The sequence below is a fragment of the Carassius gibelio genome, chromosome B3 (assembly GCF_023724105.1).
Source record: "Carassius gibelio isolate Cgi1373 ecotype wild population from Czech Republic chromosome B3, carGib1.2-hapl.c, whole genome shotgun sequence".
Lineage (NCBI taxonomy): Eukaryota > Metazoa > Chordata > Actinopteri > Cypriniformes > Cyprinidae > Carassius > Carassius gibelio.
Genome location: NC_068398.1, coordinates 25489769 through 25506673, shown reverse-complemented (window position 1 = coordinate 25506673; position 16905 = coordinate 25489769). Strand labels below are relative to the sequence as shown.

Here is a 16905-nt window from a genome sequence, read left to right as displayed (position 1 = left end):
ATGAAAGAAGCATAAAGTGAAAGTCTACAGAATGATTCTTTGAAAAAAGGTGTAAAGGTAATCGAATGCTTTTCATTATAATGAGAAACAGCTTAGGAATTAGAACAGGTAACAGAATTTTGAAGAAATTTTGTTTTTGAGCTTTTCACGCCAAATGAACCGAAAAAAAAAAAAAAAAAGAAGCCCTTTTTGGGATTTTCCCCCCCTACTAAAACAGATCAACTTTCTCCACAATGTTCTGGCTCAGATTGCATGTTATTTCAAAGCGTCCAGGACATCCTGAAGAATATATATATATATATAATTATTACAGATAGATCATATGTCATGTTAACCTGAAGAAGGCTTTCAAATATTTCTGTAGAATTACCATAACATGATGTAATGATGCACTGAAAAGATTAAAGTCACTAGCATGCCCTTTTAAGGAACTCAATATATTTGAAGTGATGTTGCTACTCTACATAGAGTGTGATTTAAATGAATACTAGCAATTTTTATTAACCGAACCTGTGGAAATAAACACACCACAATGGAAACATATTTAAAAAAGAAAAACAATTTAATGCACATCTTGATCAGCACAGTACTATATGCCTTCAACATATGACTTTACTCTTTGTGTAATTGATTTAATATAAATTTCTGTACAGTTCCTAAATTATCTCAAACATCGAATCAATCATAAACAAACAGAGGAGCAAAAGTAATAAATAGAATGTTCTTGAAGCACTGCAGAAAAGGACAGAAATGATGGAAAGATTGTCTCACAGAACCACAAAAAGCAAGACGTACCAGGTTACATCGTCTTCACACATTCTGGACATTAATGTGATGGATATATTGATATGAGTCACGTGTGTGGGCTCGTGTTTTCTGACCTATTTAAATAGTGAGATAAATATATAGATATTTTTTCTGTGCCATACATGTATAAATAAATATTTTTTTCTTTGTACACTTTAACATCAGCGACTAAACACAACAGAAACACCCAAAAAAAGATCACTTATTGACATCGTTGTTACAAATACAGCTACACAGCTTGTACTTGTTCGGACCTTCTGTACATTTTACAACTTTGGAAGAACTTCTTCACAACCTTAAAAAAAAAAAAAAAAAAAAAAAAAAAAAAAGAGAGAAAATAAACTTTGCAGAATTTTTTTTCTTAATCAGTATTTTTGTGTTGTTTTCCAGTAAAACATTTAAACATCTTTAAAACAAGATAAATGTACTTAATAACAAAATAGATTTATTTATAATAGTTCTTATTCTTAAAATAAGAAAAAAATATATATTTACACATTTTATTTTTCAAATAAATTTATGTTTTAAATGCATTAAATACTTTACTGGAAAACAAGACTAAAATAGTGACAAAGAAATTATTATTATTATTATTTTAGTGAATAAAGAAACAGAAACAAACCCAGACACCAGTGTTGCTTCTCACCGATTAAGCCAGGGCTCACCAACACAGAAATGACAACACTACTAGAAATGACTGAACTAATACTAAAACCGTACAATTCTGGGTAAAGGATGGCGGCCAACAAATCTGATACAGACACTGACCTTACCAAGAATGGTGAGTCTGGACATTTGTATCTTTGAACAGAAGAAGGTATTTGAGTTATGTGCAGAGAAAAAATGATGAGTCATAAGCAGAGACTGTTTTTAGGCCTTCTTTGAGGCACGTTGGAGGAGCACACCGTGTATGCCGTACTTTGGAATATCGCATATGTTGGAGGGCATGGAGAACGCTAGCTTGCTTTGGAATGGTGATGGCTGTCTGGAGGTCACATGACCCACAAACAAACTAAACAGATACAAACAAGCCATAAAACCCACAAACCACTGTTATCTTGTGTTTTAAAGCTGAAGTGTGTCATTAATGTGCCTCCAGAGCTGTTCTGATTTACTTAAAGGAATAGTTTATTCAAAAAAGAAGCTTTATTATGGATTATTTGACTCACATTTGGACCAGAAGCAATGGTTTGCAGATAAAATGCCTTAATGTTGGATTTGTTTTCACAAACATGCATTTTTTCACTTCACATGAAGTTAATTGATAATTTGCTGAGCAAGTGATGTAATGCTACATTTTTCAAATTCTGGTTAAATTAAGTGAAAGTGAAGTGACATTCAGCCAAGTATGGTGACCCATACTCAGAATTCATGTTCTACTTTTAACCTATCCAAAGTGCACACACACAGAGCAGTGAACACACACACACACACACACACACTGTGAGCACACACCCGGAGCAGTGGGCAGCCATTTATGCTGCGGCGCCCGGGGAGCAGTTGGGGGTGCACCTCAGTCGTGGTATTGAAGGTGGAGAGAGCACTTCACATAAACTCTTCCCACCTACAATTCCTGCCGGCCTGAGACTCGAACTCACAACCCTTCAATTAGGAGTCCGACTCTCTAACCATTAGGTCACGACTTCCCTGAAGAAACAAACTTTTTTTTTTTTTTGGATGAACTATTCCTTTAAACACAATGTTATGTGGTTGCTAGGGAGTCCTGGGTGGTTGCTAGGTTGCTGCTTACTGGCCCAAGTCGAAAGAGATGTAGGTCGGGTACCTCCTTTAATTTAAGTCTACAGGGTTTTATCACTTGCCGAGAAAAAAAAATCAACCTGAAATTAATTGCTTGAATCAAATCTGCTCAAGCAAACAGAACAATGTTCATAGAGCCATAATGTTAGAATTATTATTTTTTTTTCAAAGTCAAACTGTTAATGGATTATATACAGTTGCCTGCATATAAATATGGGACACATTTAAAGTACACACTTCACCTTTAAAGAACAGCCTGACATATTGCATTCCTAAACATAAAGGGCCGTTTTGAACCAGTAGGCCATAAAGAACTACTTTGGAATCCCAAGGGAATCTTTTAAGTGAAGAACCCTTTTTTTCTTAAAGTGATGAACATTTGAATAATGTAGTGAACACTTCCATTCTCTTTTGTGCAATTGCAAGTTTCCGTGCAAGTTAAAGGTTGCTCATGGATAGATGCCAGTAGGGAAGCTTGAATTTGCATCTAGTGCCAATGAATTTAGTAAAATCGTGGCACTACTTTCAAGAACAGATTGATTAATGATTTGTAAATAATATATGTGATTATGTTTTATGTGGTATACAGTATGAATGGTTTAGGTAAGCACTAGAATATGTTTCTAACTAACACTTAATTCACTTAGATATGTCACTAATTTAGCTCTTCAGGAGGAGAAAATAATGTAATATTATTTAATGCTGTATAGACTGTACCTTTGTCTCTAGATGGTCTTTTTGCTAGTAGCCCCACAGATTCGTATACGAAGTGAACATTTGAGCTGTTTAATCTTAAAGTGCTATAAATAGTGAGGCAAAGACTAATGGAGTGTGTCTGGGCAGTGCTGTGAAAGTCTTCAGGCCCATGAAGCTAAATCAGATACCTCACGATTCCTCACGCACCAGCAAACAGATCTGTTCGACATAAATAGTAACTTAAGCTTCTCTCATTTCTGTCCACATCACATCCATCACTGTCTGAGGAGTTTTGCTCTTCAGCATCCAGCTATTCTTAGTTTCTCTATTTTCATTAGGCTGTTTTCTGGGTTACATGAATCTGATTGGTCAATCGCAGTCAGACTGACCACTAAACTGCACGCTTAACCACTGTCCCTGAAAACCTCTGCAGACTCTTTCTTCTGACATAATCAAATCATTTCACATAAAATCAATATTTCATACCCATTTATGCATTTAAATGACAAGCAGCGGTCTAATAAGTGGAATAATGTACAGACAGATGGTCATTATCTCAACATAAACCCCTTAATGACCGGCGGACTGTACATTATCTCCTGATATGTTTTTGTCCACTGGTATATAGTGCTGTGAGAAAGACTTGTTTGAAAATTTCTTGCCAGTAAATTGATGGGATGATTTGTTTCATTTTTGTAAGTTGATCTTCCTTTGCTGTTGCAATTTGAGATCAACTTTAACAGGCCATTTTATAAGCTTTATATAATAAGTAACCACAGATCAAGACAGCATCCATATGTGGTTTGAAATCATTTAAATCTCAGATTTGAGATATTTTAATCATGATTTGGAGTGCTACAATATGTAAAAACCTACTAACTTCTGTCCTCTCAGTTGCTGACATCCGGATATTTTTAAATGACTGTGCACAGCCTAAAAAAAATAAAAAAATAAACCTTCATAGCCTTAGTCCTAAACTTGGTAGTGACAATGAAATTAACCTTGTGTTTCAGTTTACTAGCAGCAGTGACACCAGCTTGGTCCTCAGTTTGTCAGGTACACACACTGCTATATGGTAATTAGCAAACTTCACAATGCTAGTCATCCTATATATACACAACTAGATATCTAACTCATATATATGATGCTACTGGACACGTACACAACAAGCATGACTGAATGTGGAATCTGCTGAAGCCTTTACAAATGATTCTCACATAAGTACTTCAGGAAGGTCAGAAGAGCACAGAGGCATAGATGAAGGTCCTGAGTCAGTTTTTTTCTCTCTTTTAAACAACGTTGCTCTCCCTATCAGATGTGATTGATTGGATGTATGAGCACAAAAGCTAAATCTGCTTCACTGTGCTGAGTCAGCAGTGAGCGGTCACAGGACTCGGTCATTGGCGGCTCAGCTTGGCGAGGGATATAACATATGGATAGATGTTAAATGACTCTACGTGATACATGCAGATCTCTCTTGACTCTAATGATATAGGAACAGATTTGGCTGAGGTGATTCTTCTGGACTGATTCTATTGGGATTTGAATTGAAGAAGCTGGTCCTAGAAAACAACAAAGCGCACTATTCATCAATTTTTTTCTAATTTACTTCTGCACAGAACAGCTGTCCAGAGAAACTAGAAAAAAAAGGTCCACAAATGACATGGTGACTTCCCCGCTGTCCATAAATTTCTGCCCACACCAGTAGCAATGTAAATATTGAAATGCACCTTGTTTCATATAAATAACTGACATTTTAAAATAGGATGGTTCAGCCAAAATGAAAACTGTCATCATTTACTCACCCTCAGGATGTTCTGAACCCATTTCTTTCTTCAATATTAGAAATATCTAAAATTTTAGATAAACATGAGGTTGAGTAATTGAGGACAGAATTGTCATTTTTGGGTGAACTATCCATAAGGCTCTTGGGCAACAAAACCAACGTCTTTTTGAAAGAGTCTCCAGAGTCCAACGTCTCAAGTATTTTGTACTATGATCATCTCTTAAAATTGCTTGATAACTGGGAGTTTATATGAAATGGAGAGCTGGAGTGGTTAATTGAAATACATTCAATAACCTGCTTGGTTGAGGCTCCAAATGCAGGATAAAATCAAAATCCTTTCTTTGTTCTGTGATAAACCCCTTATTTAAAAGATTTTGTTATGTGTTTAGCATTGGAGCATGCCGTCTTCTACCTTAGCAGTCATGAGAGTCTTTCATGAGAGTCTTTCCTGTGAGCTTCCTTCCTCCTTTTCCCCAGGGTTTAGAAATATCCTTGAGTCCCAGGATGCAAACAGGCTTAGAGAGCATTAATACACACCTTTCATCTTTGTAAAAACTGTTTACAATTTTCACACTACATGACATACACGGCAACAGATGTACTCATATCACAGCGAAAACTGTCCATGTTGAATGAGTTTGATCACAGAAACTATTACTAGCTGCGACAACATCTGAACATCTCTGAGAAAATGCCACACATTTGTCCCCAATTTATCCAGCCAGAAGATTCAATCACAATAATGAAAGTTCGCATTGAGATCTGTCAAAGATACTGTTTGTTTTCCAATTGGAAAACTGGTGGGGTTTTTTATGATTACATCAATTTGTTTTAAAAATCCTAAAACTATTGCACTATATGGCCAAAAGCAATTCATTAATATATGGCCAGAAGCAATTAATTCCCAAACTATTTGGCATAAATAGAGTTTATCCTCCCTAACAGCTTCCAATCTTCTGGGAAGATTTCCAGTAGATGTTGGAATATGGATTTGATCCCATTCAGACACATGTATGGCTTACAATCGTAATACTTTTGGCCATGTACTGTAGTGTATATCATATAGTATCTTACTCTGATAGTTAGGAATAATCTGAGTTCTTCAATGAGAGAAGAATTGAGAACAGGATGCGACATTAAACTCTGTCTATTGAATAAATACAGTCTGCCAGTATTTATCAGTCTTTTTTGTGTATGTGTCAAGTTCCTCCCACGGTCTCCCATTGCTGTCTGAGACCACCAGTGCTCTAATCTGTTTCTGAAACAGTTTTTCTCCCTCTGTGTTTGGCAGGTGGACCTCATTAACTCAGTCAATTTCCACCCTTCATCTATGTTTCAGCTGAGGATCATACCCTGTTTGGCCCATAGCTGTTATCCCTGGGTTTTGCAGAGGATGTGGATGGTTGGCTGAGGACAGAAAGAGCGGGAGCAGAAGAAACGGGGACAGGTGCTTCACTTCTGTTATGGTCAGACGGCCGACGACTGCTTGATGCTGTGGAAACTGACCCGTGTTGGAGAGGTGGGTATAGACATGGCCCGTGCCACCCGTGCTCGAATAGAGTGCTTGTCCTGCCAGCGGTGCCACCGCTTACGAACGGCTGAGCGTACCTACGGACAAAGAAAGAGACTTTACTATTGATATTAAGAATTTATTGTAACAAGACCGAAAAAGATAGTGTCACTACACATTTTTAAGAAAATCTATCTTATTTGCAGGAATATAATTTAAATTAGATATTTATCAAATTAGCAGTATTTATCTGTCACATACACACAAATGCAAAAGCATTTTAAAAAATGTGTGTATGTGTGTGTGTATATATATTTACATTTATATTTATTCATTTAGCAGACGCTTTTATCCAAAGCGACTTACAGATGAGTACAGTGGAAGCAATCAAATACAACAAAAAGAGCAATGATATATAAGTGCTATAACAAGTCTCACTTAGGTTACCACAGTACACGTAGAATGGGATTTTAATTAATATAATAAATAAAAAGAGCTGCCCGGATTGAGTTGGCACAATAAAGTGACGTTCACTTGCAGAACGCAAGCTTCTAGGGGGCACATAGGTCTGAATTAACAAATTTAGGTAAATTGGTGCAGAGCCAGTGGTAGTTTTGTAGGCAAACATCAATGCCTTGAATTTTATGCGAGCAGCTATTGGAAGCCAGTGCAAATTGATAAACAGAGGTGTGACATGTATTCTTTTTGGCTCATAAAAAATTAATCTTGCTGCCGCATTCTGGATTAATTGTAAAGGTTTGATAGAACTGGCTGGAAGACCTGCCAAGAGGGCATTGCAATTGTCCAGCCTGGACAGAACAAGAGCTTGAACAAGGAGTTATGCAGCACGTTCTGAAAGAAAGGGTATGATCTTTTTGATGTTGAATAAAGCAAATCTGCAGGATCGGACAGTTTTAGCAGTGTGGTCTGAGAAAGTCATCTGATCATCAATCATAACTCCAAGGCTTCTAGCTGTATTTGAAGGTATTGTGGATGATGTGCCTAACTTTATGGTGAAATTGTGATGAAACGATGGGTTTGCTGGAATCACAAGAAGTTATGTCTTGGCAAGGTTGAGTTGAAGGTGATGGTCCATCATCCAGGAAGAAATGCCTGTTAGACAAGTTGAGATGCGAATAGCTAACGTCGGATCATCAGGATGGAATGAGAGGTAGAGTTGAGTGTCATCAGCATAGCAGTGGTATGAAAAGCCATGTTTCTGAATGACAGAACCTACTGATGCCATGTAGACAGAGAAGAGAAGAGGTCCAAGAACTGAGCCCTGAGGCACCCCAGTAGTTAGATGTTGTTACTTGGACACCTCACCTATCCAAGATACTTTGAAGGACCTATCTGATAGGTAAGACTCAAACCATTGAAGTGTGGTTCCTGAGATGCCTTTTGCCAGTAGGGTTGATAGGAGGATCTGGTGGTTAACCATGTCAAAAGCAGCGGACAGATCAAACAGAATAAGTACTGAAGATGTGGATTCTGCTCTTGCCAGTCTTAGAGCTTCAACAACTGAGAGCAAGGCTGTCTAATGTTGAATGTTCACTTCTGTAGCCAGAATGGTTGCTGTCAAGGAGGTTGTTGTGTGTGAGAAATTTTGAGACTTGGTTGAACACAGCTCGTTCAAGTGTTTTTGCAATGAAAGGTAGAAGGGAAACTGGTCTGTAGTTCTCTAAAAGAGATGGGTTGAGGTTGGGTTTCTTAAGTAGTGGAGTTATACGTGCCAGTCTAAATGATGAGGGAAAAACACCAGTGTGGAGGGATATGTTGCTGATGTGAGTGAGTGCAGGTACAGCTGGAGGAAAAATGGCTTGTAGGAGATGAGATGTAATAGGATCAAGTGGGCAAGTAGTAGGGTGATTTGCTTTTTGATGATTTTAACTGAAAACTAAGGAAAATCCCAAATTCAGTATCTCAGAAAATTTGAATAGTACTTAAAACCAATACAAAGAAAGGATTTTTAGAAATCTTGGCCAACTGAAAAGTATGAACATGAAAAGTATGAGCATGTACAGCACTCAATACTTATGTTGAGGCTCCTTTTGCCTGAATTATGGAGTCGAGCAGTCTGTGCCACTGTTCACTGTGAATTTTCTGAGATACTAAATTTGAGATTTTCCTTAGTTGTCATTTATAATCATCAAAATTAAAAGAAATAAACATTTGAAATATATCACTCTGTGTGTAATGAATGAATATAATATAAAAGTTTCACTTTTTGAATGGAATTAGTGAAATAAATCAACTTTCTGATGATATTCTAATTATATAACCAGCACCTACATTTGATAAAAAAAATAAAATAAAATAAAAAAAAACTTTAGGACTTGCCTCCTCATTTCAGCACACCTCTGATATATTTATTAGTAGTGTGTATCTATATTAGTTCATGTTGCTTTATATATGTCTTTATATATGTTCTTTTATAGTAGAACAGGAATCAGAGTTGAAATTAGTGTTGCGTTAACCTACATTAACCTTATCAGGTGTAGTAGACAAGAGATATTTTTTTCAGCTCTGTGTTCTTATATACTCCTGTTTAATAAACACATCCAAGCTTCTAATAAATGAATGCAAAATGTAATAACTTGTTATCTTTGTTCAAAAATATTTAATAAATAAATATAAATGTATTTCAGAAGTATAAAAGAAAGAAAGAAAGAAAGAAAGAAAGAAAGAAAGAAAGAAAGAAAGAAAAAGAAAGAAAGAAAGAAATATATGTTTTTGTTAGTAAAAGGTTGGTAAAATCAAAATAAAAAAGATCATCACATATTATGCACATAACAATCCCACACGTGGCATCTCAATATACTGTAACTAATTTTCATGGCCAAGAGTAATATTAGCGAGATTAAAAATATTCTGCCTTTCCAATAGTGTGAGAGAGAAAGAGTGAGAACAGGTGTGTTTATGTGTGTGACAGAGAAAAAGGAAATAAATACATATCCGTGTGGGTGCATGTGTGAAGGACTGTGAGTGTGTGTATGAGGAGCGTATACGTCAGAGAAAAGCAGTTTAATTTACAGTAGACAGAGAGAGAAATATGGAGAAAGTGGATGAGTAAGAGAGTGGGTGGTGATAAGTGGGGTCCAAAAGACCACTTATTAATTAAAAGACGACAAATATAATAAAAAATAAAAGTAAAAATACAATGCCAGATGTGAAGATGTAGGGATTATATTATACATATACGAAGAAGATTTTTTTTTTACACTGATCTAAGAGCCGTTTAGATGCTTTGCTAATGAATCAGATCTGGATTTAGAGTGGCAGGACTCAAAGGTCAGCAGTAGAGCTGCTCCCAGAAAAAAAATTAAAATGTAATCCCATCAGTGTGACATATGCCACAGATGAAAATCTACATTATTTGCATACTCGCGTTCTATCATAGCAACCAGGGAGTTAGCAACCAAACTTATGGCATTTCCTTAAGCTGTGTTGTCAGCAAAAGTTGAAATTCTTACGGTCCTTTGACAACTAAAATGCCAAATACTGTTTAAATACAGAGGGAATAAACAGATGCCTGTGGTCACATGAGAAAAACCTGGACCGCTTTAGATGTAATTTGTAGGGGGCCATTTCACTGAATCAATGTGTCGGCTCTCAGAAAGACTGTAAAATGCCTCGCTCTCTGCAAATCAATCAGATGGATGTCGGAGTAAACATTTAAACCACCTCTCTGTCTCCACCTCAGTCAATACACTGTAGGGGGGCTGTCTTTGAAGCAGTCAACGGTCAAATATTTGCCGCTATGGCCAGCGTACAGCTTCCACGCCTGTTGCTCTCTCGCCAGATTAGGTTTTTGATTCAAAGTCACCAAAGCTTGTGTCAGCGATGCTGCCTGCGCTGAAATTTAAACCAGTAAACACTTCACAAACCGCTGAAGCAGAAAAACAAGTAAAACTTCCAAACATGTTTAGAATTCAAATCACTGTGATTCAAGCCAGGAACTGAATGATGCTATAGACATAAGACTTGAACAAATAATACAGAATACGCATACATTATGTTTAATATATAGCATTCATTTTGCCATTAATTGTAATAATCCAGTGAGATTTTTGTTTGCACAGGGAATCTTGAACATTTCGGAAAGCGATTGTTTCAGTAAGTTCTACGCCAAGTTTTGGTGCCATCTATTGGTTTTGTGGAAAATAAAATCGGAGGCACCTTTTACCCCGGGACATCTTTAGCCTCGTTGTACCCTATCTAATTAAAACGGCAAATTATATTAGCATTACCAATTTTGTTTACCTACAATTATCATGCAATTTAATTATCAAAGAAGTTGCATTCAGAATATTCTTAACTTAAAGCTCTGAGTGGCCACAGTTTGAATAGACATGAAACAGATGCTGGCAGCCTATGGCACAGTATGAACAGTTGCCCATGCCCATGAGGGTCAAAGGTTAGGCTCCACAGTAGATCAAAAGTGAACAGCAAAGCTCTGGTGCTGTATGTAATTAACCTTGGTGGTGGGTGTGAAGTGGGGGTTTCAGAAGATGAATCCGGGAGGTCAAACTCATGCCACACGATGAAAAATCAGTCTCGAGAAGAAACTTCTGACTTTGCTCTAGGAGCATGACTCACTCTTTTTCTGTATTTCTCTAAAAGCATAAAACCCCTTGGGTCAGTGACTGCTGATACTTAAAGCGATGTTTGAAATACAGCTTTCAGAGTATTTGCTGAAAATAATCCCTGACATACACTTTTTCTTTCAGCTCACACCAGCATCAAAGTCTGTGCTTTCCTAAGTATTGTACATAATTGTAACTGAGACAGTAGACTGAGGATTTCAGGGCTGATTACCATCTATATATTTACTCATAAAACTGTACATATTTAACATCACAACTCTTTTCAACCTTTCCTTCAAAACTAGCTTTAAAACTGGTCATAGATAAGCTTAATTGACCTTAAAAGAGATCAAATCACTGCACTGTTTTGTCTGTCAAACTTACTGAGCTGTCTGTGACATACAATATGAAACTACTTTTTTTTTTTCTTTTCCCCCCCCAAATTCCCAGCATCATGATGGTGTTGTTATGGTACATGCCATACAAGATACGTCAGGCTAGTGAATGAAGTTTTGTCTATCTTTCATCTTCTAAAGTTATATTTAGTGTTTCAACATAACATCTTTTTTTTTAAAGATGATATGCAATTTATTCCAAAATCATCTGGTACATCAGTGAGAAATCAAACTAATAAATATATTTTGTTTGACGGACAAAAATAGAGTAACCAAGCTTTAAAAGAGGTAGGCCTGGTTCAGAAAATGATATAAAGTCAATTATTAAAGCTACACTCAAATTTCACTGATTCTCATGTGTATTGTGACTCGACAGTTTAAATCGTAAATAAAATTTCACAATTTCTTTTGTGAATAAAGATTACAATTTTGTTCTGTTGGAACCTTTTCTGTCCTTATACTGGAGCCTAAAAGTGTGCATAGACACACATTCTTATTGCATGCTAAAGAAAAAAAAAATATGGACAGAGTACACAGTGTACAAGTTTGGAACAACAATGATGACATTTTCATTTTTGGTTAAACTATCCCTTTAAATAGCTTTCACTGGTAATAAAAAGATTATAATAATGATAAACTAAGATGTAAAACATTGAGAGAAAGTGAGCAAAAGACAATCTGGCTGCAAGAAAGTGCTTTATTGTGCTTCCAAGCCAGATCATTTCTCTGTTGTCCTTTGACAAGTGTTATTGCAGCTGTAATATAGTACTACAGGCTCTTCACGTTGGAGCCAAAAGTACTGTACCTTCTGAAGTATCACAACGTGATGACATTGGTATTTTTTTGGAGGTCTTGTGTCTGACATTGCGGTGTGTCTTTCATATGTACTTGGAACAGATCAATGTTATCGCTTTGACTTTAAGCAACACTGTACACTCTGCTTTGCTCGTGTATTCTGATACCTATCTGTGATTCAGGGTGACCTCAGATCAAGCCCCACACTTTCCTGCTTGCCTTGAACTTGTTCACTGGCTAAAATGACAAAGAAATCAGCCCAGACGGATCCAATCCTGGATCTTTTTACAGCATCTGTTTGCTTAGAGGTACAACATGATGCTTAGGATGTGCATGCATTTGCGATCTAGGCACGACGCTAAAGAGGAACATTTTGGCTGGATGTTCCCAAGGGTTTACTGTCCTTTTCAAAGGGCATGTAATACAAGCCAGATTTAGACCTCTCAGGAATTAATATTTTATGGGCAGAGTCTGTTTTTATAGTTACTGACTGTCAAAAGGGTGGTTCTGGGTTAATGGTGAGTTAGGAGGGTCTCGATGTGATACTTTTTTTGGCTGGGTCTCAATGGACAGCCATGGCTGAAGAAATCTGAATCATTGCACTACAAAGAACAGACTCATCGCTTTAGTAAAGCTCTGGGCAAACTTGGGCAGAGAGAGGGGAATTAGAAGAAGAAGCTGTCTTACCTCACTGTTCAAAAAGCAGTAGAACACTGACACAAAAAAGCCCTGTAAAGAGAACAAGAGAATGAGAAATTTACATTTACAAGAAAAAAAAAAAGAAATACAATTTTGATAACAGCCTAAAAGTAATATCTCAGCATAAAACAGGGTTCACAACCCATTTATCTCAAGTAGCTTCAAATGAAATGGGATATTCAGTGTGACAAGTGGAACAAATGGGAATGATTTCATCCCTGCTACAATTATTAGCTGTCCATCATAAATGAATCATTATCAAATCATTTTAATGCTGCTTGTGTCTTGGCTACATGAACAAAACAAGAGTGTGTCAAATAGCTGACGCTGAAAGCAGAAGACTCATTTTTGTGTAACCTTCGAAAGGGAAATCTGTGCCAATTACATCATCACAGAAATAAAAAAACTTGTATGATACATAGCCTATCAAAAAAAAAAAAGGTATATGATTTTGTAAAGAAGAGAAGCAATCGTCAGCATCTCCCTAACCGATGACTTATCTGAGATCTGATAATCTTAACCCTCTCGAGGAATTTAAGTAAACCAATAAACGGTTTTGCTGTCATTACGGTTACATAACATCCTCTTTTTTCTGGCATAGTATTTTGCAAAGGAAATTGGTAAACCTCTGATAATGCCTAAAGTAAAAGCATTTTTGGGGATCCCCCTCCCCCACCGATTTAAAGCTAATTAATGCACTTTTATTAACAGATGAATTATCTGTATTTTATAAGAAAATGTGTTCTTTGTCTATTACTGTGTGACAGTGAAATGGACAAGCAGAGCCACTATGGACAAACAGTTATACTGTATAGTTTTGTATTATCCATTATCTAATCTTTCTTTTTTTATTGCTTTTTGATTTTATTAATGCTTTTACATTCTTTTCTCAGTTTGATCAATATTGTGCCAAAACTAACCAAAACAATCTGTTTGTATTAAATATGTTTTCCTAACGTGACCACCCTAAAATTCAATTTTCCCCACAGATGAACTATGATTCCCATGAGGAGTCGGACAGATGTGTGAGCAGATGAATCTGTGGAAAACATGGCTTCAACATGCGTGAGAGACCCCCGGGGAATGCCAGGAAGAAAATGGTGCAAAACAGGATACAGAGTTGACCTTGTGTGCTTCGGATGTCAAGGCAGACTTTAAGAGTCTAGAGATTTAATAAAACACTAAAACTCAAACACACACATTTAGTCGTGCAAACTAATTGTGTTTTGCGAAAACAAAAACCTTAGCATGTGATGTTTCAGCACAAAACCTGTGTCTTACACACTATAATCTTGAAATTCACTGTCATTATTTTCAATGCACATTAAGCTTATTTTACAATGCAACTTATTCACAAACCTCAGCACTTTTTGTAAAAGGCAGTGTGAGCAAATACTCAATCAGCAGGTGCAATTTATTCTTAGTGAAAATCATAAAGATTTGTTTCAGATCTGCTTTAAGATAATTAATCAGGGTCAAAACTGTGTTTGCTCACCTGAAAGGACTCTAGGAAAGAGTTGAAGTAGATGAAGACAATCTGTGAGATCTCATCCTCGCCTGGGTTGACGAAGAACAGCATGTATGTGATGCCCAGCAGCGGCAGAAGAACCAGTGTGGCCTTTACTGCTTTCCTGTGAGAGTCAGAGACGTACAGATGATAATAGACCAAATTCACAAATACAAGAAATTAGAAATATTTTTTCAAAGTTGTGAATGAAACAAGATTATTCAAGTTTCTTACAAGAAAATAATATTAGGTAAGTCGTTCTACTCATGCTTGAATTAGTGTGTAAATTGTCATTTCTTTGCGATTATTGTCTAAATGAACTAGAATTTCTGAGTAAAAATTGCAAAACTGCTAAATTTTACACAAAATAATGTCACAGTGGCTAATACACAAAGAGTTCAACAGGATGACATTGAGATGAATTTGGTTTAACCAGTATGTATTGCATTTGCTATGGGCCACTGACTGTGACAGTCAAAACATTAGTCATAGCTGGAGGGAATATGGGCTCCACACACACACACACACACACACGCACACACACACACACACACACACACACACACACACACACACACACACACACACACACACACACGCGTGCACACACATTTACTTAGAAATCTAAATGGGGACATTCCATCGGCGTAATGGTTTTTATACTGTATATACTGTATATTCTATTGTCCTAACCGCAACCGTACACCTTAACCTACCCCTTACAGAAAACTTTCTGCATTTTTATAAAAACTGAAAAAACTTTGTTTACTTTATGTTTAACCCAGTTTTACAAATGAGGACAGCCCCAAAGGGAGGTTTTTGGAGATTTTGTCAGGTTTAGCTCACTTTTGGGTAAAGATTTGTCATCAAAATATGGTTAAGTAGGTACTGTCTCTCTCTCTCTCTCTCTCTCTCTCTCTCTCTCTCTCACACACACACACAGACACACACACACAAACAAACACTCTCCCTTCTTTTCTCTAACTCTCATCCTAAGTACACATCAATCATCTAAACAATCATCCATCAATCCCTAATTCCCTTATTTATGCCACAATTTTGACACAGCACACTAACAGCTTTTTATAAAGTTCCAGACCTCAGAACAAACAGCAAGCACCTCTAAATTCAGCATCTCAATCTGCTCATCCTCTTCCATCTTTATGCTTCGCCCTCAGGAAAGGCAACTCACACATGAGATCTCTTTAAAGGTGAAGTGTGTAATGTTTTGGATGATAAAATGCACAGACAGCTGCAAGCAAGCCAATAAAGTAGGATGATTTGCCCATATAGTGTAAACACTGTGTTTTTATTAAAACCGCTGTTTGTCACGGCATCATTAGCTTGCACAACAGTGTTGTGCATTCCAGATTTATTTTATAGCTCTAAACGTTATCTGTATGCAATTGTTGCCTTGCATCTACTATCCTTTTATATCTGTTATTATTTCTTATGAAGTATTTTAGGATAAATTTGTGGAAAATGATACCCAACTGGTCCCAGACAATCTTTAGAGTGTTATGTATGACAAGTCTCCTGGACTAGCAAAAACATTCCTGTGGGATCTGTCAGTGCTGAACAGTCCTCCTCACCTGTACTGAATGGTCTCTGAGGTGGTGGAGGCCCTCAGTTTAGTCATCAGGATCCTCACAATGTTGAAGAGAAAAATGAAGTTAATCTAAAGATGGAGAGAGGAGGAGAGAAAGCACTCGATTTTGCACACTTCAATATGAATATGAACACTATCAATATGAAATTACAAACATAAATCACAGAAAATGTAATAAGACTTGTGAAAGGGGAAGCGCCAAACAAATAAAAAATGCTAAATGACCTGCACACACCAAATCTCATGAAACATTTGTGTAATTGCACAGAATCCCCACTGTGCTGACTCACCAGCAGGACCAGGATCATGGGCCCCTGATAAATATAATCAGTGTAAATGCCGGCCCGCTTCCCAAACCAGCACCTGCACAGACAGAATAAGATCAAAAAGTCCAGAAAATTATTATACAGTATATATATAATAGTTTGACCCCGTTTCTTCAGATACAGCGTGACTATTTATCCGTGTAACAATATAAAGGGATTTTGAGATAATTATATATTATTCTAGCACAATGATTACAGTAAACAAGCAATTCTTGTAACGTCTCGTAAAGTGATTAAAGAAGATCCTCTGGAAAATATATAAAAATAAGCTTTTCTATATATATATAAATATATGTATATAAAAAGAAACAAAGCAAGGAAGAGAAGGCAGCCAGTGTGTCCCTTGGGCAGATATGCACCAGATTTGTTAATCTTACAGTTTCAGTTGGGTACACGGCACAATCAAGACTGTCTCGGCTGAGTGTGTCAGT

General features: G+C 36.8%; 1 protein-coding gene across 1 annotated transcript in view; it reads right to left on the bottom strand.

Annotated features, from left to right (window-relative positions):
• Positions 1–543: 543 nt before the first annotated feature.
• The window catches only part of LOC127952688 (corticotropin-releasing factor receptor 1-like), a 110970-nt gene continuing 94608 nt past the window's right edge, over positions 544–16905 (bottom strand). The window contains exons 10-14 of the mRNA XM_052551355.1: positions 16439–16511; positions 16132–16217; positions 14528–14663; positions 13021–13062; positions 544–6655 (exon numbers count right to left, since the gene is read on the bottom strand). Of these exons, the coding sequence (XP_052407315.1) occupies positions 6515–6655; positions 13021–13062; positions 14528–14663; positions 16132–16217; positions 16439–16511 (478 nt within the window). The 3' untranslated portion in view covers positions 544–6514. The remainder of the gene's footprint in view (positions 6656–13020; positions 13063–14527; positions 14664–16131; positions 16218–16438; positions 16512–16905) is intronic.